At 34.0% G+C, this 24,526-nt stretch overlaps 1 protein-coding gene across 1 annotated transcript in view; it reads left to right on the plus strand.

Annotated features, from left to right (window-relative positions):
- The window catches only part of galla-2 (MIP18 family protein galla-2), a 44,918-nt gene that overhangs the window by 14,315 nt on the left and 6,077 nt on the right, over nucleotides 1–24,526 (plus strand). Inside the window, exon 4 of the mRNA XM_090397429.1 lies at nucleotides 17,016–17,061. Coding sequence (XP_090253555.1) covers nucleotides 17,016–17,061 — 46 coding nt within the window. The remainder of the gene's footprint in view (nucleotides 1–17,015; nucleotides 17,062–24,526) is intronic.

Below are 24,526 nucleotides of genomic sequence, written 5' to 3' on the forward strand. Positions count from 1 at the left end.
ATTTTTGAATAGTGAAGTGATATCAAAACTCACCATTATGTCTGAACTTTTTAAGGTATGATTTGCTAGAATACTTTTTAGGTGGACAGAATTTTTAACAAAGGAGGGAGAATTGATTGTGAGAGTGGCTAGTAGTTTGGCTAAATGTTTAGCAAGTTTGTATGTGGGACTGTTTATACTATCCACATAGGGACATAGGATCTTGTTTGTAATTTTATGCTCCATATATTCTGGGTGTTTTAACATGGAAGGACTTGAGTTTATTAACTGTTTATTTAGGCTAGGAAGTGACTTTTTCCAATAATTTGCCCACTTTATGCTTTTGCGAGTTGGTGGGATGTCGATCTATAATTTGGTATGTTGAATGATCTTGGAGAAATTGTTCATTTTGCTTTCATATTTTGTTGAATTCATCACAGTTGCATTCCTTAGTTATAATAATGCGGTTATTACTCTGTAGCTCTTTTAAAACAATGATGTCCTTATGCAGGATATTGTTTTTGGGAGGCTTGGAACGGAGTAGGATGTTGGCCACATCTAAACGAACATTATTGGCTGTTGCTGGAGACAGGTCATATATTCCCTTTTCAACAGAAGCCATCATTTTGGATTTTGGAAGTTCCCTGGGAGTAATGGCAAAATTGTGTCCTCGACTTAATACATTAGTAGCTTCATTGGTTAAGGCTACCAATAAATGCACCATGATGCGTTCTTATTGTAATTGCACAATTACATTGGATACATTCTTAGTGCATTTAAACAGCCACCACCCCCAAATCACTTTACAATGGAAGCGGAAGTTAATGACTGTCTGCCCTTCCTGGATGGGGCAGACCTTCCAGATGATTCCAGAAAAAAATCGCAAATCTTCCAGATGATTCCCTGTCCTTCTCGATTTATAGAAAACTAGCACATACAGGGAGATATTTGCACAAATAATCACACCATCACCCATCTCAACAGTATGGTATCCTAATTCTATTTTTACTGATTACCCTGTCTATCTTTTACATCAGCAAATAGCTGTATGTTGCATGTCAAATCCCTCCCAGTGTCATTAACCACCTTACCGGCCATTATGGATCAAATACTCATCCTCATACGCTTCGTATCCATCATATATTTCAATGTAATATCAATGGTAATACAATTTTAATATGAACTTCGCATCCATGATAAACTGGACGTATATACATGTCTTGGCCGGTAGCATGGTTGATGTACAGATTGAATGACAGTGGACCATAGACTGATCCTTGTGGTACACCACTGGTTAACTTAAAGCTTGCAGACTCGCATCCCCCATTTACTACTTTTTGATACCTGTCAGCCATCCTGTTATCCATGCTAATATTTTATAATCCAACCCCATATTCTCCAATTTGCAGACACTTCCATTCTGTATTCTGTCAAAAGCCTTAGCAAATCCAGTATCATGGTGAAAAGTAGTATCATAGTGTATCCATTCCCCTTGTCTAGTTCAGTAGTAATATTATTATAGAATGTAAGCAAGTTGCTAAAACATGACCTTCCCTTAGTAAACCCATGCTGTTTATTGCAAAGTAGAGATTCTCTGTTAACCCATTTCCAGGGCTGCATTTACCATAGGCACAAGATGGGGGGCCTCACTCTCTGGGGGGGGGGGGGCTCATTTTAAAACCTTACTCCTCACAAAGAACAATAAAAAAAACAGTGTAGTTATAGTTGCAAAATAAAATACTTATTTTTAAATATTAAATTCATAATATAAAAACTAGAGGCCGCTGAAAAATTTGTGAGCCATCCTGCTTCCATTTGAAATACATTGTTCTTTTCTTAGAATATAAAACTAACAGGAACTCTGTATTCCATAAAATGCATGTATGTCAGCGTACCATTTCTTTGCTGGATGTATATACACGTCCAGCAAACCTGGATAATATTCTGTCCACCTGCTGAAAGAACACGGATAAGAAATGTATTTTGACCGTTATGTCCATTAGAAGGTGCGGTAATCCTTCACGCTGAAAAGAACACTTAACTACATTACCTGACGTACATAGTAGGTACGTTCTGTGGCCTATAGCAAGAAACGCAGTTGCTTGCCGTTTGCTTGGTAACCGGAATCTAAGTTATATCAGACTAAATACCTATGAGTTATATTCATTTTGGTGCTTGTTTTTATCGTATAATTATAGTTTTTAATGCCAGCGTAAAATAAGAAATCCTTTCATCCTTTCTTTGCTTCATATTGTATCACTTTGGAAGATCAATGTCATATCAATAATACTAATAATACTGCTAATTATTTTAATCTCCAATACATTTTAAAATTCTCCAAGAACTCGATTGAAGATAATTATTTTTGTCAAACAATTATTTTATAAATTCATGAAAATCCGAATCAAAAAATGATTACAGCCTCCATCTATTCCAAATTAAGTTTCTTATTTTATTTTATTCATAATCTTAGTTCGAAGGTTAGTTATCATACGTAAATCTTGAACCACATCGTGTAATGCATAACTTTTATAACATAATCTGTTGGTTTTTGCATTTCAACTTTCTTGGTTTCCCCCCTAATCACTCACTACAAATCAAAATAAACGGCAGTTATGAAGTCAACTGTTATGTACATATTTTCAGCTAATTTCGATATTATACGGCAGTTTTGAAGTAGCGATATTTTCCGTACAGTTTATCTTTTGAAACGTGTAGGTGCATGCGTCAAAATGAAATTTTATTTCGAAAATTTTCATAACAGAATTAATTCGCCTTTAATGGCTAACTCCACCCTTGCAAAATTACTACACACACACACACACACAAATACTGCTAGATAACATGTGCACACTTTATTTTTGTTTGAATTCGTTATTTTCCCAAAGTAATTATACTGTTGCAGTTTTAAGTAAAAGACAAAGGTGTAGAATCTCTGATAAAATACCATTGGATATAAATTAAAAAGACTCACAATCGGAATCCTCGAGTAATGCAGTTTAACACCATTTGTTGTTCATAAAAAAAATAAAAAATTCGTTTCTTAAATTGAAACATGCAACCCATATAATCTTATTTTGCAAGGAAAGGAAGCAAAATGTCATTTATTTCAATAAATGTTATTTAAAAAATATAAATATTTGACATAATATTTCCAATGCAAACAAACATTTTGATTATTTATTTTCGCACATGTGAAATTCGTTTTTATTTGGGAAGAGACACAATAAGTAAATTGTGCAGCAAAAAAAGAGTTAATTCAAGAAATGCAGTGCACATAACTACAATAATCCGTTAACGGCGGGGGAGGGGTATTGCATTTTAACAGATAGAATGCTCATGAAGTTTCATCAGCATTCTGCCTTTTTATTAGGTCAAAGGGATTTTGAGTATATTTGCCAACAGATATATTCAACATAACTTAGCCAGTTTTGTTGTAAAAAGTGCTGCATTTGAAGAAATATTAATGACATAATAATAAAATAGCAAAATTCATAATGCTTCAGAATAACTTGATAATTTTGACAATACCAAAACAAGATGAGACACATCTGTAGAAATCTATTATTGTTATTGTTATTATTATTATTAGAGTTCTTTTAATTATGAACTCTATAAAGATATACTTAATAAATTTGTATTTTTGTGTTTTTAAATAAATAAACTAGTTTCATTTTGTCACAGATGGTTTTTGCTGGACTATCTGGACTTTTAGACTATTGTGACAAAAGGAAACTAGTTTATTTATTTAAAAACACAAAAATACAAATTTATTAAGTATATCTTTATAGAGTTCATAATTAAAATAACTCTAATAGTAATAATAATAACAATAATAGATTTCTACAGATGTGTCTCATCTTGTTTTGGTATTGTCAAAATTATCAAGTTATTCTGAAGCATTATGAATTTTGCTATTTTATTATTATGTCATTAATATTTCTTACAACATTCTTATGGGACTTAGGTCAAGTCCCATAAGAATGTTGTAAAAAAATAACCTTGTTTGTCTGTATATTTTGTATTAGATATTTTTGTAAATAGCTCTTTGCAAATTAACTGTATATACTTCTTTAATAAGAATGTGTTAGAGTGTTAAAAACAAAGGCAATGTTTTTCGCCAGAGCTGTATGTAATAGATCTACATGATGGCATTAGAAAGGTTGTTTATTAAATTTTGTGTGTATGAGAAAGGCTTACAAGCTCTGCAAGTAAACACCTCCGAAGTCAGTCAGAAAGGTTCACATAATTTTCCAATGGTCGGCAACTTACAATCAAAAGAAGGCACAGAAGAGAACAAAGAGCAGGCCGAACTTGAAACTTAAGATGAAAGAATCATGCCGTATTCTTCAGGGGTTACAAACTTTGTGCGAAGTCCCAGAGAAGCAACAGAGTGAATTGACGAAGGGAGATCTTCCAATCGCTGGAGAAAAGCTTCCAAGCCAGAGAGGAATCCCGGTTGACAGTTGTCGGCAATTCGAGTTAGTGGAGGCAGCAGAAAAAGGAGGCAGTCATCCAGGCATTTTTGGCAAGCCCAAGCAGAGGAGAAAAGGCGAGACAAATTACCCAAAGCACCTTCGCTTGGAAGTTTTTCTTTTCACGGTGGGAGAATAACTTTTTGCTGCATGGCGCAGTTCACAGTCCACTATTTTCCCGATGAGATATTTCTGAAGCCAGATTTCCTGAAGGAAGCTCAAGATCTGAGATGAGAGAATTGCCTTAGAACTTTTTGTGCAAGATCTTTGACTGAATGTGCGATACAGAGCTTTTGTAAGTTATATACCTTTGTACAATTCCTCTTATAATGTGTTTTAGTTGGACAATTAAGATTTAGATTAACAATAACAAGATGTGTCATTAAGAGAATCTATTGGCATATATTGGTGGTGGCGGTGGATGGCATTGATGGAGACGATTCGTAGTAGAGGTTCGGTGTAGTGGTTGAGACAGTTGTAAGTGTCCTCCTGCGATGAGTCTTCGGACTAGAAGTTTAATAAGTGGAAATTGTAAACAGAGTAAATAAGTTTTTGAGTTAAAGAAAGTTTTTGCGATCATTTTGAAACCTGTTCCAGAGACGACAGAGGGGTTTTTTTGTGTGCTTCTGCTATTTGTATTAATTAGTTGGGTAAGAGCAGTTTCTATATCATATAAATAGAGCATTTGAATTTCAAGTTTATTATTATTTATAAATTATATTGATTTTTCAGTTTAAATTAAACTGATTATTCATTTTTTTGTGCATCAAGATTCTAGTCATTTTAGGATAAAATGTCGAGTAAAAAAGTGGATGTTAGCTAGCATAGCAAGTTATCGTTACTATTTATTGCCTCTATGTTTTAACTAAAGCTGGAATTATTATGTTTATTACTGCAACTTAAAAAAAATCAAAGCTGGGGTTGAATAAATCTTGTAATAAATAAATGTTGTAATTCCATAAATATGATGATTTTTGCTATAATTTTTATTTCCGTAAATTCAAAATTTTTATTTTTAGTGAGATATCTGAACTTTACAGGTCATGAAGTTCCAATTTTTACCTTGATTAGCAAGCTTAATTTGATTGCATTTAAATTCTTTTTTTAAAAAAAAAAAACTTTTATCCTTATACTAAATTATTACCATACCTTTCAATATTTTTTCGGTATTCAGAATTTTTGTAGCAAATATGATGCTTGTCAAACAAAATCAATGTTCTCAAAATCAATAATCAACACTGCAATTGAAATCTTTCACAGAGAGATTTTAATTACATCGTTCTTTAAATTAATTATGATTCAATTACATGGAATATTTAAAAGTGTAAATAATATAGATATTTAAAATTGCATTAAAAGATTTTAAACTATTTAGAAAATTTAATATTAAATATAAAGTATCTTAGAAGTTACATAATTATTTATAATCCATCGATATAAGTTAGCCATTTATTTATATAAAATGACTTACAAGATTGCTAGTTTAATATTTCCAAATTTTTTTAATGTTAATATTTATTGTATACATGCGAAATTCGTTTATATTTTTTGGGAAGAGACACAATAAATAAATTGCACACTAAAAAGGGTCACATATTGTAGAACATTAAAGGAAATTCCAAAAAACGGTAATTAAACTGATAGTTTAGTTACCGTTATTTGGCTAGCACTTGTAAAGCAGTATGCTGTATATAAGTGTATATACCTAATTATATGGTTCAAGTAGTTCTCGCAGTCGGTAAGAAGATATTATTCAATTAATTATTATTCTTATTTTACTGTTACTCGTTTATTTTAACAAAACCAAGATACTATTGTTTCTATTTTTGTATTTTTTAAGCTTTTAACGTAATTATTTTATTTATATGTTTATTTTGGATTTAATAAATATTTATTTCGCTTTTGATAGATTAATACACATATGATGCCAAGAAAATTTGAATCCGGAGCTAGTAAAAGAAAATGACTTAGAGAAAATGAAAAACAGCTAAATAGTCAAAAGGGGGCAATTTTGTCTTTCTTGCGTTCTGAAAATGAAGAATTTCGTAGTGAGATTCAGTGAGATTTCAGTTATTCTTCATTTCCAAGAAAATTAAGTTCTTATTTTTTGAAGTTCTGAAATTCTTCATTTTCTTGGAATTCTCGTTTTCAGAATGAAAACAAAATATTGGATATCAGGAGGAGATGAAAGTGAAAATGAAGAACATCAAAATGATGTGAAAAACATAGAAGGAGAGAAAGAAGTAAATGAAACAAATCAAGAGGATTCTGAAGAAAATTTTCAATCGGAGTCTGTACTTACCAGCAAGCAAGTTATCTCTTATCCTACCGATATAGCAGTGTGGCCACTTACTATTAATGAACAGTTTATCGAGCATATTTTAATAAATATGTCCCAGAATGATGGTAAAATCGAAAATTTAAAAAAAATACACAGAACGCAATAGAATATATGTCAGAAATGTAAATATATCACATTTTTACTGTAAAAAGGCAAATGGAACAAAGGAGAAATGAGAGTGGCTAATTTTTTCAGAAACCAGCAAAGCAATTTACTGCTTTGTTTGTAAATTGTTTTCTAAGCCAAATAATACTTAATGAAGGGTTTTAATGACTGGGGAAATATAACACGAACCTTATGTATCATGAGCATATACGAGCAATGTGCACATATCTCAAAAGAAAATCGAGTTCTGTAAATAGTCGAACTGAATTGATCAAACAAATACAATCTGAAGAAAATTATTGGAGAGAGGTTTTAAAAAGAATAATAGCTACTATTAAGTTACTGAGTAAACTAGGACTAGCATTTAGAGGAAATACAAATGATATTTTTTCTGATTCTTGCAGAAATTATTTATCCTGTTTACATTATTTAAGTGAATTTGATGATTTTTTAAAACACCGCATGAAAATATACGCCAACTATGGTTCTGGCAGATCAAATTATCTTTCTTACCATACTTGTGATGAATTCATAGCGTTAATAGCTAAAAAAACGAGAAATATTAATATCAGAAATTAAGGAAGCTGCTTATTTTGCATAATACTCGATTCAATGCCAGACATTGTCCATAATGACCAACTAGCAATGATATTTAGGTACTTTGCCGGAAATTCTGACATTAGAGAAACATTTATCAGGTTCATCAGAATTACACAACATAATTCCTTATATTTAGAAGAGGTAGTATTAAAAAAATTAGAAGAATTATCTTTTATAATTCTTCTAATATAAAAATGTGCAAAGGGCAAAGCTATGATAATGCTACCGATATGAAAGGTATCTATACAGGTTTACAAGATTGGTTGAAAAAACGTAGTCCCTCTGCACATTATATACCATGCTCTAGTCATTCCTTAAATTTAATTGGCAACTCTGTGGAATCTTGTCTGGAAGCAGTGCAATATTTTTGTCTTATTCAAATTATATATAATTACTTTCATCTTCGACAAGAAGATGGGTATACTCATTAAATATTTAGAAAAAAAATCTTTAACAGTTAAAAAACTAAATGAAATGAGGTGGTCCGCAAAAGCTGACGCTATATTGGCTTTGAAACGTGGATATAAACAAATTAAAGAAGCATTTCTTGAACTATCCATTTCTCCTCATGAAAAACCTATTTCTAAATTAGAGAGCTCATCATTGGCTGAACATTTTGACAAACCAGGAAACAGCAATTTTAACAGTTATGTGGGACAAAATTTTACAACGAATAAATGCTACTAGTAAATGTCTACAAGATCTCGATATGGATTTGTTTTTAGCTAATAATTTGTTACACTCTTTAGTTGGTTTTATTTTAGATATAAGAAATAGTTTTGCTGCTGTAAATGAAGAAGCGAATTTATTAACAGATGAGACAAAATTTAAAGATGAAAAGGAAAAAGTTAAAAAAACTTCGTCACTCATTTTTTAAAGAAAAAAATGAGTGACGAAGTTTCACAATCTAACAATGAGATTATATTACATGGGAAAGAAAATTTCGCTGTGAACACTTTTAATGTCATTTGCGAAAAGCTAATTTTGGAAATTAATGAAAGAACAAAAAGCTATTTTGACATATTAAATATGTTTGACATTTTTTTGAAGGAAGATATAGATCAAGACAAGTACAAGACTAGTATTGATAAAATTTTACAAACTTATGGGACTGATATTGATCCAGAAAAATTTACCGATGAAGTTAAGCAATTTTTAATAATGATAAAGGAAGAAAATTCTTCAATTAAAAATATGTACAAATTTATAAATGATGGGTTAAGGTCTACTTTTCCGAATGTAGAAACAATTAAAAAAATATTTTTGATGGTGCCTATTTCAAATGCAAGTGCTGAACGCTCATTTTCAGTGTTGAAACGAATAAAAAATTATTTAAGAAGCAACTTGCACCAAAATAAAACAAGTGACTTGTCGTTATTATGCATTGAATCAGATGTAATGGACTCGATCAATTATGACATTATAGATATATTTGCTAAAACCAAAGCCAGAAAAAAAAAACTTTTAGTTATTAATTTTTTTATTTAAATTTGAACTGATTTATTTTTATACTTTTTCTAAAATGCAAATATACGTATACCAATGTTGTATTGTGTTATTAAAATTAGTTATTATGGAAATGTTGACTTTTATTTTCAATAAACTAAAAAAATGCTTATTTTTGAGGGCCTCATAATGATGTTGCGCCTCGGGCCTCCAAAAATATAAATGCGGCCCTGCCCATTTCTGAATGTGAGCCCTAATCAACTTTTCCAAAATCTTCACCACCACTACTCCTGAGATACTGATTGGTCAATAGTTGGATACATCAGTATTTGCACCAACCCTTGTGCAATGGGATTACGATACATTCTTTCCACTACTACTGCTGAATTTTCTCTGTTCTGAGGCTAATTATATAGACTGGTTGAAGGAATAGCCAGATCAGCTGAACCATCTTTTAGAATCCGTGCTGTTATCCCATCAATCCCTATTGCTGAATTCTTATTCAGTTTGTGCTCCAGCTCTAATGCCTCCTCCTCATATACCTGAGTTTCTTCATCCAGTGAGCTCAGTGTTGCATACACCAGGTTGATAGCTTTTAGCAAAATGTACACTCATTAGTTGAACAACTTCTGCTGCATCTGTGACCCTCACATCATCTGCATTCAGTAGAGTTATTCTTTCATATTCATTCTTTCTTTTACTTGCAGCAGAACAATAGAATTCTTTGGGATTGTCTTTAGCTTGCAGTTTCTTTTCATACTGAGACTTAGCTCTCATACAACATTTGTGACTCTTAAGGCCTGATGTTTATAATTTTCATAATGGACATCATCCTTTTGCATAAAGTATTCCTTCTACATCATCCTGCCTTATAAGATCACACATCCATTGGACCCCTATTCTATTTATTTTTTGAACTTTTAGGACACATTCTGATATTGCATCATTTAAGTATTTTTTAAATGCTTTCCATGCACTCTCAATATTCTACCCATCCAGCCACCGATATGCACCCAGTATACTCCTCAACTGGTTATAATTTTCTGCTTTGTAGTTCAGCATATAACCTTTTTCTGAATGGGAACATTTATAAACTTAGCCACTTCCCAAGTGAGTACAGCATGATCGCTATCACCAACTGGAGGCAGAATATTTATGCCTTTAACTGAAATAATCTGTGACACTAATCAAATCTAACATTCTTTGACCTAGAGTTCCTTCTGTCAAATGCTGCTTGAAGAAGTTATATCATTCTTCTCATGAGATTTTACTGCTACCCAATCAGTATTTGTATAATTAAAGTCCCCCATCATGATTACTCTTGTCACCCCATCTTTATTTGGTGATGCATTTCATCATCACTAGCAACTGATCCCCCAGGTCTATAACAACACCCCAGTATGTGTTTGATCTTGTTAGAGTCCACCTCACACCAGGCAGCTTCCAAGTCACTTCTACATAAAATACTGTTACTAGTATTACAATCATATCTTTCAACACCAACACTGGATTGAAGTAATCTGATATTAACAGCACGTCCTCTCCTACCCTGTCCTGTCTATCCTCCCTAATAAAACTCTACCCTTTACACTCAATACCAATTAGTATGTTTGATTCTGATAGCCAGGTCTCACTAATGCCTACAATTCGAGGTCTCACCATATTAATCAAGGCAACAAATTCTACTCTCCTATGTTTCTGATACTCCTTGCAAATGTTGGAGTCTTGACAGATAATAGATTAATTTGAAGGAAAAAATTGTTGATTGGAAGTTAGTAAGGTTTTAACTTTTTCGTAGTACTGTCATAATTATCCTATACACCTCCTGAGGGTTCATATTAGGAATTTGATGATGATGATAAATTCAAAATAAGAAAACATTACTTTTGAAATGTTTTCTATACTATGAAGAAGGTTCATAAATATCAGTTAAATGAAAAATTTGCTGCAAAACATGAAACAGGTATGCCTTACATGTTGACAAATGTGTAAAATTGTGCCCAACCAATACAGCCAATACATGTTACTTTGTCAAGCAAGATCTCTCTCCAGATGAAGCATATGTGTGAAACACAATCTAGCATGAATGTGTTAGACTTCAAGTCTCCTTCCATCCAGTTCACAAATTAAATTCGTTCTTACTCTCGAAATGATAAATATCCTCTACTTTCCTATCCAGGGTTTTACAGAATTCCTTGTTCATGCAACCTTTCATATTTATGGAGACAGACAAGTTGGGATGCTCAGATACATTGGAAGTAGATCAGAATTACATCTGGTTCCATGATTCTGATATATGTCTTTAAATTCACTTCATATCTACTATATACACCATTTATTGCAACATGGAAGTTTTATGCAAAGGGCAAGTTTTGTTTAGAAAGATTGTATAAAGAAAGCTGTGAAATTCATCATTATTATTATTATTACAGGCAACTAAAACGAGGCCTTAGACTCATCGAGGGAGGCCCTAAACATTATGTCAAGAACTATTCAACATTTGCACAGTATCTATCATACTTCGTTCGATGCTGTTGGCACACTCTCCCTCGATGAGTCTTTGGACTCCCTGGAGGTGTCTAATAATAATAATTCATGAAAAAAAAATTCGCGATACTTACTTTTGAACTCATTCACAGTGTCATGGTGTAAATGGGGGTGGGTGGGGGATCCTATATCTATCCTTTTATATGCTCTTTACCTTTCTTTACTTTAGGTATTTCCGCTCCTTCTATAATGTTAGTCTATTCCTTCCTATATATATTACTTTATGCTATGACTCCTTTTCTGCTTATTCTAACTGCCTTCTTATTCTTTGAACACCAGAAAATTTATTTGATATGCTGCATCACTGATGTCTGTTTTCTAGTAATAAGAAGTGTTAAGTGCGTCCAGTAGTTTTCCCATTACATTCAAATTATCCCTGATTAATTAATATCAGCAGTTGTGGTCTACTATCTATCCTTTACTATCCTTTCTCCTCGGTTCCCGCTAATAGGCTCTAATATTTTTTTCGGAACAGTGCATCAAAAAATTAAATATCAGGCAACACTCTATTAACATTTAAATAACACATTTATTTACCATAAAACAATTTACACTATTATTCCATTAAAGAAAAATTTGCTTAGTTTAACTTTACATAAAACAATTATGTTAAAATGCCCTTTCAATTCATGAAAATCATGTCACATAAATAACCACTCTCTTCCAATATCGAATTACTATCCTAAGCAATAGTACCATTAACAAACAGTTACTACTTTACTGTTATACACATAAGAATGTCATTACATATAAAAGTTCGATCCTATTAAGATAGTACTCTAGGCAAATGCACTGTGAACAAACTGTTACTCTCTAATTGTTACACACATAATTTTCTATTACTTATTAAATATTTAAATCCAACCATTAACTATGTTCAAATTCAGTAGCCTAATCTTAACAATCCACTATTAGAGTTTTCCTATAATTCACAAAATTGGAAAGAAAAAATCAAACTCACTTTAGGGCTGCTACCCACTGCATATTCTCATTCCCTGGCTTCGGATTGGAGTCCTGACCTTTTCCTCCCACATCAGGTTTTCTCCCTATCTTTTTATGCTGGCGATAGATTTACTGATGGCTTCTGTTGGGACGCTGTCCTCCCGTCACACGGACGAAGATTTTCAGCTTGAGGAGTACTTGCGTGCACATTAAACTAACGGAGCAATTCTTTCCCGCTCAAAGATTCCTCTATTCGGATGATAGCCCCCGGTGAAGGTTTGTCATCAGATCAAATGCTTTGCCTGGCGGACCGGCTTCTGTCATCTTTCTTTCAGACCACTGGCATGACTTCTCCTGAAGTTGCGTCCTCGATGGCTTACATCCGATGGACAACCGCTGGGGTACCGGTGACGACCTATGGGTAACCGATGATTACTTCTGGATAACCGATGACGACCTATGGGTAACCGATAATTACTTCTGGATAACCGATGAGGAACCGACTGAAGACCTGTGGATGACCGATACTCGATCTTCCGGCCAACGCCTTTTATTCGCCTTCTTTCAGATCCCTGCACGAAGACATGGGACCCCAAATATTTCGGTGCGATCCCTTGTTCTTTCCTAGACACTGCCCCTTTCTTTGATCTTCTTCTACACTCCTTTAATCCATTTGTTTCGGGCAGCGGAAGTGCATCTGAAGTTTGTCGGTCCGTCTGACACTGACCTTGAGTGTTTACAGGTGGAATTCACCAACAATTTTCACATATCCTTATAAGGAGCTAACATACAACGTTTTCTGGTGGCAAGGTATTGCTTTTGTTCAATACATTCTAGAATTTTCTGTTTTAGGGCAGTAAGTATTGACAATTCCCATAGGGATTATTTACATTAACAAACTGTTTTAAATATACATAGACATACAGGTTCTTTTTATAACATCCTTACAGGGCTTGACTTCTGTAAAAATTGATATAAGGCTTTCTGGCATTATTAAGCTACATAAAATTTTTACAATGGCACCCACAACAGACTCTGGCAACCTATTCCACTCATTCACTACTCTCCAAGCAAAAAAAAACCTGGTTCTAACATCCTTGCTAACTACATTCTTACTCAGTTTCCATGTATGTGAAAATTTCCTCTGAATTAATCTTGTAAAAACCCCTTAGTAATTTGTATATCATAAAAATCAACCCTTTTCTGCCTTATCAACCAGTTTCTGTAACCCACAAATCTTGAACTTGTTCTCATAAGGTTCATTCCATAGACCTTCTACTAACTTGGTCACTCACCTCTGGATCCTCTCCTCCTCATCACCAAGAAACCCTGCTGCCCAGATTTGCACACAATAGTCAAGATGAGGAACGAACAATAACCTGCTTGTCTCTGCTCTTTAAAGTGATCTGATGAGAACTTTAACTCCCTATCCATTAACACTCTCAAGTCTCTGGCTTCAATTTCCTGGGGTATGGTTCCACCAATGTGGTAAACTGCTAATAATCTTTTCACCCCAGAATGCACAACCTTACACTTTGCCACATTAAACTGACATCCATTCTCCTTAGCCCAGTCTGCCAATCTATCCAAATCATCCTGCAAAATTTTGACATTGTGTATTAACTATTGCTCTACCCAACTTTGCATCATTGGCAAATAACTGAACAGTTCCTCTCAGATCCTTTCCTATATCATTAATGAACAAATTAAATAGCAGTGATCCAAGAACAGAACTCTGTGACACAGCACTAGTCACAGGCCTTTTTTTTGTACTCTGCTCCTGAATAAACTACTCTCTGATATCTTTCTATCAGGCACCCTTCAATCCATCTCATCAAACCTATATCCATCCCCATATGCTGCAGTTTACCGATTAGGATTCCATTTGGTATCCTGCCAGGCCTTCGCAAAGTCTAGCAGTATCGCTTTAAACCTGTTACATTTATCCAACTTAGCTGTCACTGTATTATAAAATGTGAGCAAGTTGCTGTGGCATGACCTATCCTTCACAAAACATTGCTGTCCCCCATACGGTATCCCATTTCTATCTATCCATTCCTGTATTTTGCTCTTGACCACCTTCTCAATACTTTGACAACAACTCCTGATCGGTCAGTAATTTGCTACATCAGTCTTGGAGCCTCCTTTATGCAATGGAACTATTCCCCCCCCCCCTCCAAGACTAAAACCCAGATCTGAGACTTAACAATATGATTAAGGGCACTGACAATTCCCTTGCTGCTTCATGTAAAACTCGTGCTGGTATACCATTCAATTCCACAGCTGTATTCACATTAAGGTTCTGTAATATGCTATGCACCTCCATTTCAATTACCTCGGTTCCCATATAAGCCTTTGGCTCTCTCATTCTTACAATATCACCACCTGGATGATATACTCGTGCAAAGTGTTCACTTAGTAATTCTACTATTTAGGGTGATTTGGTTACGTCCCTATCATTGGCATTCCATAAAATCATTCTGCCATATATATGTTCTTTCTTTTACTTGCAGCATACTGAAAGAATTGTTTAGGATTCTCTTTAGCCTGCATTGTCAACTTCCTTTCATAATCTGCTTTTGCCTTTCTTACCATACTAGTTTCCCTTCTGGCCTGTGCCTTGTACTGTTCATATGTCTGCAGTTCACCTTTCTCCTTAAATTCCCTCCACAATTGTTTCTTTTTTTGCAGCTCCAACTTGATGATGATATTCATCCATTTAACTCCCACTTGATTTACTCTCCTGACTCTAGGTATACAGTCTGCCATTCCTTCCCTCAAACACTCCTTTACCACTTCCCATGCACTATCTTAACTCACTCACTCTTTTCTTTTGCTACTTCCAGTAATTCTTTCACATTCTCTCATGCCATTCTTTTTTCATTTTAAATCATTCATTCCAGCCACTATGATCATTTTTCACCCTACCCTTTTATGCTCTAATAGCCTCACTAACATTAATTTTCACACCAGCAAAGCATGATTTTGTCAAATTCTCATCAATCACACCTTTTATGATTGAATCACCATACGATACTGCTCCTTGATTTTCTTTCTCTCTTGGTCAAGCCCTCATTTTTCTTATCTTGCATTTCTTTCTTTCTGTTATCAGATGATCTACTCGCCAGACATTTTTGCATTTGCTCCAGTTCACACTTTGCCCTATGTACTACTCTGCACAACCAAGCTATCTCCCTCATTGCAGCCAACTCTTCATTCTCCAAACCTAAACAAACAATTATCTAAAACTTTCCAAATATTGGGAAGTTATCTTCTCATGACTGTGCTAAATGATTTATTATTTGATAATAAATTTTATTTATTATGAAGTAGAGCACTGCTAAACTACTGAAAATAAGTCTTAAATTAAAACTTAATATACTCATTTTAAATTAAGGGATATTGCATCCCATATTGTTTCTTAGCCGCATAAGAAACTCAAAGAGTTTCATGCTGAATATAGAAACTATATAAAGTTCGGCGATTCCAAGCGTAAGCAAATACCTGGATAGTGCAGCACCTGACCCATTTGGTAGTGCAAACTGAGGCAACTCATAGAAAGGGTGGAGCAAGCTCCGATCACTATTCTTGGTATTTACCCATAATGTGAACTTAGCTCTTAGGAGCTGTATTATTGTTGTACATTATGATTATGAGAGAAGGTCTCTACCCAACCCGGTTTCAACCCTTATTGAGGTCTCATCAGTGAGTAGGTAGACCTAGTTAATACCAAGTTTGTAGCAAACAGAACTTACATCCCTTCTATGAGAAGGGATGTAAGAACTTTATATTGTTTCTATATTCGGCATGAAACTCTTTGAGTTTCTTATTTGGCTAAGAAACAATATGGGATGCAATATCCCTTAACTTAAATAAGTTCATGTCGCCGAATTGAAGCCTTTGGCTCTTCATATAATTAGTTAATATACTCAAATTTTAAAATTTGGATTAGCATAAAAAAAAAGCACATGTATATTTAAAATGGAAAAAGTGAAATTGTGCATATACTCTCCACTGTGGCCTTAATATTTTTTTATAGAAATATAATGCAATCTTTCAAGTAAGAAAATAAATGTTAATAGTGATAGTCTATTGAATGCCTTGTTTTTTTTCTTTTCTGTTAATGTTTAGTCTATAGTTTTTCCTATTACTGTAGAGTAGTATCGATACTACTACAGTAAAACTGTAGAGTAGTAGTACTCTACAGTACTACTCTACATGCTCGGTAAAAAAAATAAAATATTGTCTTTTGTTATTCTTGAGAATTAAAAAAAGAAAAAAAAATTTTGTTATTTGGAAAAGTGTAGATACTACAAATTCCAATGTCCATCTTTAAATGGGAAATTAAACCAAGAAAAATAAAATTTTATTGCAGAGAATAAAGTTTATTTGAAAACAGTTACTCCAAAAATTCTATGCATAAGATGTTAAGATTTAAATTAGTATGCTTGAGGTAAATAAGTAAAATCATGTTTTTAAGTTAAAATTGAATAATAGAATAATCTAATTAGGTTTTTGGATTAAAAAAAATCTTCTTTGCAGTCTATTAATGAACTAAAGATTTTTATTTGTTTATTAAGGTTGATGTTCTCATAACTCCAGGAACTCATGTCTCTGAATATGCTGGTATGTATTTGAAAGTTACTTTTTATTCTTTATAATTTTTTTGGATTAGTGATACCCATATGATGTTGCATCAGATTGATGCAAATATTTTGCTGTTTGTTGGGATGAACATAATAGCTCCCACTCTTAGTTCCATATATTACCCATCTTCTTCTCTCCCATAGTCCTAAATGGACCATTGGGTCACTCATGGCTGGTAAGTGATATTCTTTGTTAGCCTCCTCCAATCATCTCGGTCTCTTGTTCTTTATGTCAGTTGAGAAAGGGAGGAATTTGTCCATTTTTTGATGTTATCAGTCCATTTTAATCGAGGTCGGTTAAAATGGACTGATAACATCAGTCCATTTAACCCTTGATCCCAGGACGATTCCTTCTAGTGCTTGCTTTGGAATGCCATTAGCCCTCTCCACATGTCCGAAAACCATTTCATCTGTCTTCTTCTGTCAGAATATTTTCCCTTTTTCTCCCGTCTATTGAATCAATCAGTTTTTGGACATTTTCATTGGTTTCGTGAGCGGTATAGGGAATTCTCAAAAGTCTTCTGTAAGTTTTTATTTCGAAAGACAGGAGTCTTCTCTTCCCTTAATAAAGTCCAGGCCTCAACCATACAAGAGGATAGAATTCACCAAGGTGTCAATTAGTCTTAGTCTGGTTGTGATTGCTATTCTGTTATCTCCCCACAATGGTTTTAACTTCTGTAGGGCCACGGTTGCCTTAGCAATTCGGTATTTAATGTCGGTTTTTCAGTGACCATCTTGACTCAACGTGCTTCCTAGATAAGTGAACTTGTTTACATTCTCAATTTGTTTATTGCCAATTTGTATCTTTAAGAATTCAATGTCTGATTTTGAGGTTATCATTGTTTTTGGTTTTTGTAAGTTTATGTATAATCCATATTTTTTTAATGTTCTGAAAACACGGCTGGTTACCTCTTGTAATTCATCTTCACTTTCTGCCAGAAGATTGATATTGTCTGCAAAACAAAAGTTATTTATTCTTAGTCCACCAACTAGTATTCCAGTCATATTAATGAAGAGCTTCATCTATGACATATTCCAGAAAACAATTAAAAAGAAGAGGGGACAAGATGCATCCCTGTCTTGCTCCCCTCCCCCCCCATTCTTCCTGGAACAGTTCACTGCTGTAATTTTTAATTTCAATTCTCATATCAGATGAGGAATAAAGAGATTTAATAATCCTAATGATTTTGTTGTCAATACAATAATGTTCTAAAATTTTCCATAATGCCTCGTGCCATATTGGGTCAAAAGCTTTTTGAAGGTCTAAAAAGTTGTGACAGTGGACTTCCGGAAACCTGCTTGTTCATCTGATACTCTGCTTTCTATTTTCTTTTCGATTCTTGACAATAGTATTTTTAACAGGATTTTGCTTGAATGACTAATAAGGCTTATTGTTCTATAGTTGCTACATTTATTGCTGTTTCCCTTTTTAGGAATAGGTACAAGGACAGAAGTCTGCCAAGTCTCTGTGTTCCATACATCCTGGAATAAATTTAGCAAGGTGTCTATGATGATGTCTCCTCCTTCGCATATCAGTTCCATTGTAACACCATTAATTCCCAGTGATTTTCCTATTTTTGAGGAGCTAACTGCTGCAATGACTTCTTTTAATATCGGGTAATCTCCTTCCTCCGAACCTCTTGGCAAAATTTTGTCCAAAATATCGTCAGTCAGTTGAGGGTCCTTTTGAAAAAACTTGGTTGCATAACATTTCTATCTATCAACTATTTTCTGGTTATCCATATTACCCATACTTGAGTGAAAATTCCACATTTAGCAACCATCCAAAATATAATTGCATGATCACACTCTCCAATTTGGAAGTTGAGTGGTTACTTTGGATATGGATGTGTTTTCTGATATTGTTACCAGATCCAGCACTCTAAAAATCTAGGTCTCTTCCATCACATGCTGTTTCAGGCAATTGTCCCCTTATATGCATCTGAGTGATTCAAAGTTGGAGCACGCACTCGTACAATTTTAATTGATATCTTTTATTTATAGATGTTTCTATTTCTGCTATGGCTGATTTTTTTTTCATCTTTTAATTGTTATCACAGTTGGAGTTGGTATAATAAATGTTTATTCTGTAATTTAATTAGATGTTCCCCTTCTTCGGAAGTGCAAAGAAGGGAGAACATCTGTATAAATCCATTTCCATCTTGTAATATACTCTTTACTCTTTCCAATCTGTGTCTGTAGTCAATATCCTCCTTAATAATTACTTGGTATACTTATTTGTGCTAATCTGCCAATGCATATCATCTATATCTTTCTATTCACTTCTTTGTCCATAACAGCAATCAGCTATATATTTTTTCTATTGGCATCTATCACACACTATACAGCTCATGAATTGTCCCTCAGCTCTGAATTCCTCCTTCTGAACTTCTACTTTTGTTCATTGCACTTCTGTTTTCATCAGTTACCACTCCTCCAGTCCTTTTCCCTCAACTCTTCTTAAAAATGCAATACCATTTGCTTTCTATATTTTACTATATCATCTTCCATCAACCAAGTGACACTTGTTGAGAACTGGGAATATAACAAGGATCTGTATGTAAGTTTTGTAAATCTGGTAATGGCAAATAACAAACAGGCTGCCAAGAGAAAAAGTTGTTCAATATGCCACAGTTTACCTCATATCTTAATTCCTATATTGAAGGATGTACAAGAAACTAGTTTGATGGAAAAATAGGGTGGAGACAAGGGTGTATGTTATCTCTGCTGTTATTCATCAACTATATAGTATATTGGATCACATTATATTTGATGAATAACAGTAGATATACATATATATCTACTGTTATTCATCAACTATATGGATCACATTTTATATATGTGTGTGTGTGTGTGTGTGGCATAATGGAATTATTCGGCTGAGAGACAAATTTTTAAAAAAGATTAAATGGCTGAAAGCCAAGAGATAAAAAGTAAAAAATACTGTTTTAATTCAACAGACTAGTTTTGTCTTCAAGAAGACTTCTTTGGGTGCACATAAGAGAGAACAACCAACAAAAAATTGTGAATGAATAAAAAGTCTAAACATTAAAGCATTAGTGTATGAACATTTGAAGCTGTTTTCTGTATTGTTAGGCATGCGCATGCATTCAAAATCTTGTGAATGCCAAATTGGTTGGCAGCACAATGGCAATCTGAGAAATTATAACTAATGTTGTTGTTAAGATGTATTTGATTAATGATGATTTCTTTAGATTCCACTATTGTTCTTTCTGGTTCATCATAGCAGTAAAAGATATTTTCAGATTTGTCCCATAAAATTGGATGAACGAGGTTTTCCTTGTCAGTGTTAGCAGAATTCAGAACACGGTTTGACAGAGCACTTGCTCTTGTTCTGCTGTATGTGACGTCTCTTTTATGTTCTTCAAGGCATTATTCAATGGATTTCTCCATCTCGCCAAAATAAGGTTTATCACAGTTGCACCAAATTCGATAAATGCCGCGATATTTAAGGTTGTAATGTCTTTGTTGCACCATCATTTTGTATTTTAGTTGTTAATAGGAATACAATTTGGTCGGCTAAATCACAAATTGCCAGCCCATCCTCGTTGTTCGTTCAGTATCCAATTAGATACCCAACAGAGTGCACCACGAGAAGGTAAGGATTGGACATTAGGTCCGAAGCCCTGGTCGGCTCTCTGCATTGCTTTAAAGGCTATGTGGAGGTCTGTTATACAGCTTTGACCCTTAAGCACCCCAAAAAAAAGTAGAAAAAGCCATCAAAGGCTTTAAATGTGGAAAGGCAGCAGGAGTAGATGATATTTGACCAGAAATGATGAAGTATGGTGGTGGTATAAAAGTCTTACAGTGGCTGTACTGCATAGTTCAGAAAGCCTGGACACAGGGACGAATTCCTGATGATTGGAGTAGAGCTCTCATAGTACCCATATATAAAAAGGGAAATAAAACTGAATGTGAGAATTACAGAGATATTTCCCTACTGAGTGTTTCTGGTAAGATCTATGCAAGTATACTTCAGAAACGGTTGAGAAGAATTGTGAAAGAAAAGTTGGTGATGAACAAGCTGGATTCAGGCCAAATAGAGGCTGTCAGGATCAGATCTTCACTTTACTACAAATAGTCGATAAATCATGGGAATATAATAAAGATCTGTATTTAAGTTTTGTTGATCTCGAAAAGGAATATGACAAGATGCCAAGAGCTTCTCTCTTGACAGCTATTCAATACGCTGCAATTATATGTTGTCAATGTGGCATTATATCAAGCATTACTTAGTCTTTATTTGAATTGTAAGTCAGCAGTTAGAATTGAAGGAAGTACAGGAAGATGGTTTAATGTTAAATCTGGTGTGAGACAAGGATGTAAGTTATCCCCTCTGTTATTCATTATCTATATGGATCACATTATGAAGGAAGTGGTATTAAACATGATGTTAAAATTGGAGATGTTAATCTCAGCTCTTTGCTTTATGCAGATGATGTTATACTGCTAAATAAATCCACTACAAGTCCAAGATTCCCTGACTAAATTGAATAACTGTTGTAATAGATATGGTATGAAGGTCAGCAATAAAAAGACAAAGACAATGAAAATAGGCAGAATCATTGAAAATATCAACTGTATTGTGAATGGAGAACTTATAGAACAAATAAAACATTTCAGCTACTTAGGCATGATTTCTAGTGAAGATGATAAATTAAATATGGAAATAGACAACAGAATCAACAAAGCTGGTATGGTAGGAAGTCAATTGAATAAATTCATATGAAATAAGAGAGAAATTACTCGAAACACTAAATTAGCTATATACAAGACAGTGTTCAAACCAGTGTTAGCTTATGGATCTGAGAGCTGGGTCAGAAGTAAAACACTTGATCAAAGACTAGAGACCGCAGATATGAGAGTCCTGAGAAAGATTAAAGGCATGAACAGATGGCATCAATGGCAATATCATATTAAGAACGAGGATATTAGGAGAGAATTTGATGTTGTCTGCATCCAGGAATGCGTTAGCAGAGCTAATCTCAGGTGGTATGGTCACTTAAACAGAATGGGTGAGGAAAGATTAGCAAAACAAGTGTTCTCTGCCAGATTGGCAGAAAAACGACCCAAAGGAAGACCAAGATATAGGTGGATTGATACGGTACAAAGTGCCTTAGATGATAGAAATATAAGATCTGATCATGTTGGAGTCTTGAAAGTAAAATTGTAGATAAGAAGTTAGTAATGATGTAAATTTTTCATGTAGTACTATCATATCCTGTATACTCCTTGAGGGTACATGGCAGGAATTTGATGATGATGATGATGATGTATTTGTTTGGGCCTGCTTAGCAATAAACAGAGTTTCATAAGAGGGGGTGAATGAAGTCCAGATGTTGTATTTCTTAAGAACTTTGGCCAATTTTGGCGAAACAGAGCTGATATATGGTAAGGAAATATTGTCTTTTTCACTATTTGTATCTTCAGTATGGCGAGGAGGTGGATTGAAAAGTAACTTATTGTTTGCTTTGAACAACCATTTTGTTGAAAAGTAGTAAGAAGAAAGTGAAGCTCTTTGTCCTTAATGAAATACATCTTAACAACCTCAGTTATAATCTCTCAGACTGCCATTGTGCTGCCATACAACTTTGACATTCACGAGATTTTGAACGGATGCGCACGCCCAACAATGAAGAGATACAGAGAACAGCTTCAAATATTCATATGCTATCGCTTCAGTGTTTAGACTTTATATTTTTTCACAATTTTTTGTTGGTTGTTCTCTTTTATTGTGCATCCGAAGAAGTCTTCTTGAATACAAAACTAGTCATGCTGAATTAAAACAGTATTTTTTACTTTTTATCTCTCGGTTTTCAGTCATTTAATCTTTTTAAAAAATATATATATTTATTTATTTTATTATTATTATTTTTTTTAATGTTAGTTCCCACCCACTAAAAGGTTATTAATAAATCTATAATGCATTTGTACTGTGGGTGGGCTAAGGATTTTTTTTTTCTATTATCATCTGTTCATTGGACATTCACAGATGCCATGTGGTCACTCCGATGTTCAGTGATGTGTAACAACAACAGTCCTTGCCATATAGTGTTGTTGTATGCTTTTCTGGAGGCTTCAACTCTCTGAAGATCAGTCACTCCACCCACACCATCCATCGCATTGACGGTCTATCTCTTTCTCCAGGAACTTCACCTTCTATTACTGTTCTGAGAAGTCCTCCCTCCATCCTTTCAATGTGTCCAAAATATTTTAACTTTCTTCTGTCAATATCCTTAAGTAGCCTTAAAGTTCTTCTGATCTTTTCTAACACCCATTAATTTGTATGCCTAGTTCTTTCTTGTCATTACAGAGGAGTACAGTATCATCAGCATACCTCAGATTACTGATCAATCTACCACCTATCCTAATTCCTGTCTCAAGCTCATCCAATACTTCACGCATGATGTCCTCAGCATAGATACTAAACATCATTGCCTAACTCCCTTTCCAACCTAAAGCCAGTCAGTTAATCTAACACCTGTTCTTACTGTGACTTCTTGTTCCCTGTTCAAGTTAGTTATCAATCTGATAGTGTGCTGAGGAAAACCCATTCATTTCATTACTTCTCAGTTTCACATGCTGACTACAGTCAAAAGCTTGAGAGTAGTCTAAGAAACACATTACCATAGTGAGTCTAAATTCTTTATACTTTTCTATGATCTGTCTAAGGCAAAGGATCTGATCTCTAGTTCCCTTACCTTTCCTAAGACCTGCTTGTTCCTCGGGCACCTCCGCCTCAACTTTGGCCTCAATCCTGTTTAGCATAATCTTCAATAAAATCTTGTTTGCATGAGATTAAACTAATAGTTCTATAGATATTATTTCTGGAAAATTTTCCATGTTACTCCTCTAAATTAATAATTAGGATTATTTCACCTATTCCATAAAAATTAATAATAATTCTATAGTTCTTCAATCCTTCATATCTCCCTTCTTGTAGTGGTATGAAAACCAACTTCTTCCAGGTTTTAGACCATGATCCTGTCTCCCATATCCTTGTAATCAGTTTATATATATATATTTGTAAATTATTTTATTTATTTTTACATAGTCCATAAACTCTGCTCTAGAGACCAAACATGGAATTTTTTCATGCTACTTCAGGCCTCCAATAAGCAGGATGGTGGTCTCATGCCGAGCAACGAAATTCATCTCCTGCCTGAAATCTGAAGGAAAGCATGTTGTCAAAAATCATTAATTAATAATTCAACTCTGTTCCGTATGCAGATGATGTTACTCTCCAAAATAAATCTACTACAAGTTTTCAGGACTTTTTAATAAACCGATAAGTGCAGTAACAAATGAACAAAACAATCAACTCTGAAATGATAGACTGTGAAAAATAGCAGGAACATGGGAAATTTTCAGTTGCATTCTCAATGATGAACCTATAGATTATGTAAAATAATTCAGCCATTTAG

Source organism: Typopeltis vanoorti, chromosome 9 (genome assembly GCF_054136105.1).
Source record: "Typopeltis vanoorti isolate ZY-2024b chromosome 9, IOZ_Tvanoo_1.0, whole genome shotgun sequence".
NCBI classification, from domain to species: Eukaryota; Metazoa; Arthropoda; class Arachnida; order Uropygi; family Thelyphonidae; genus Typopeltis; species Typopeltis vanoorti.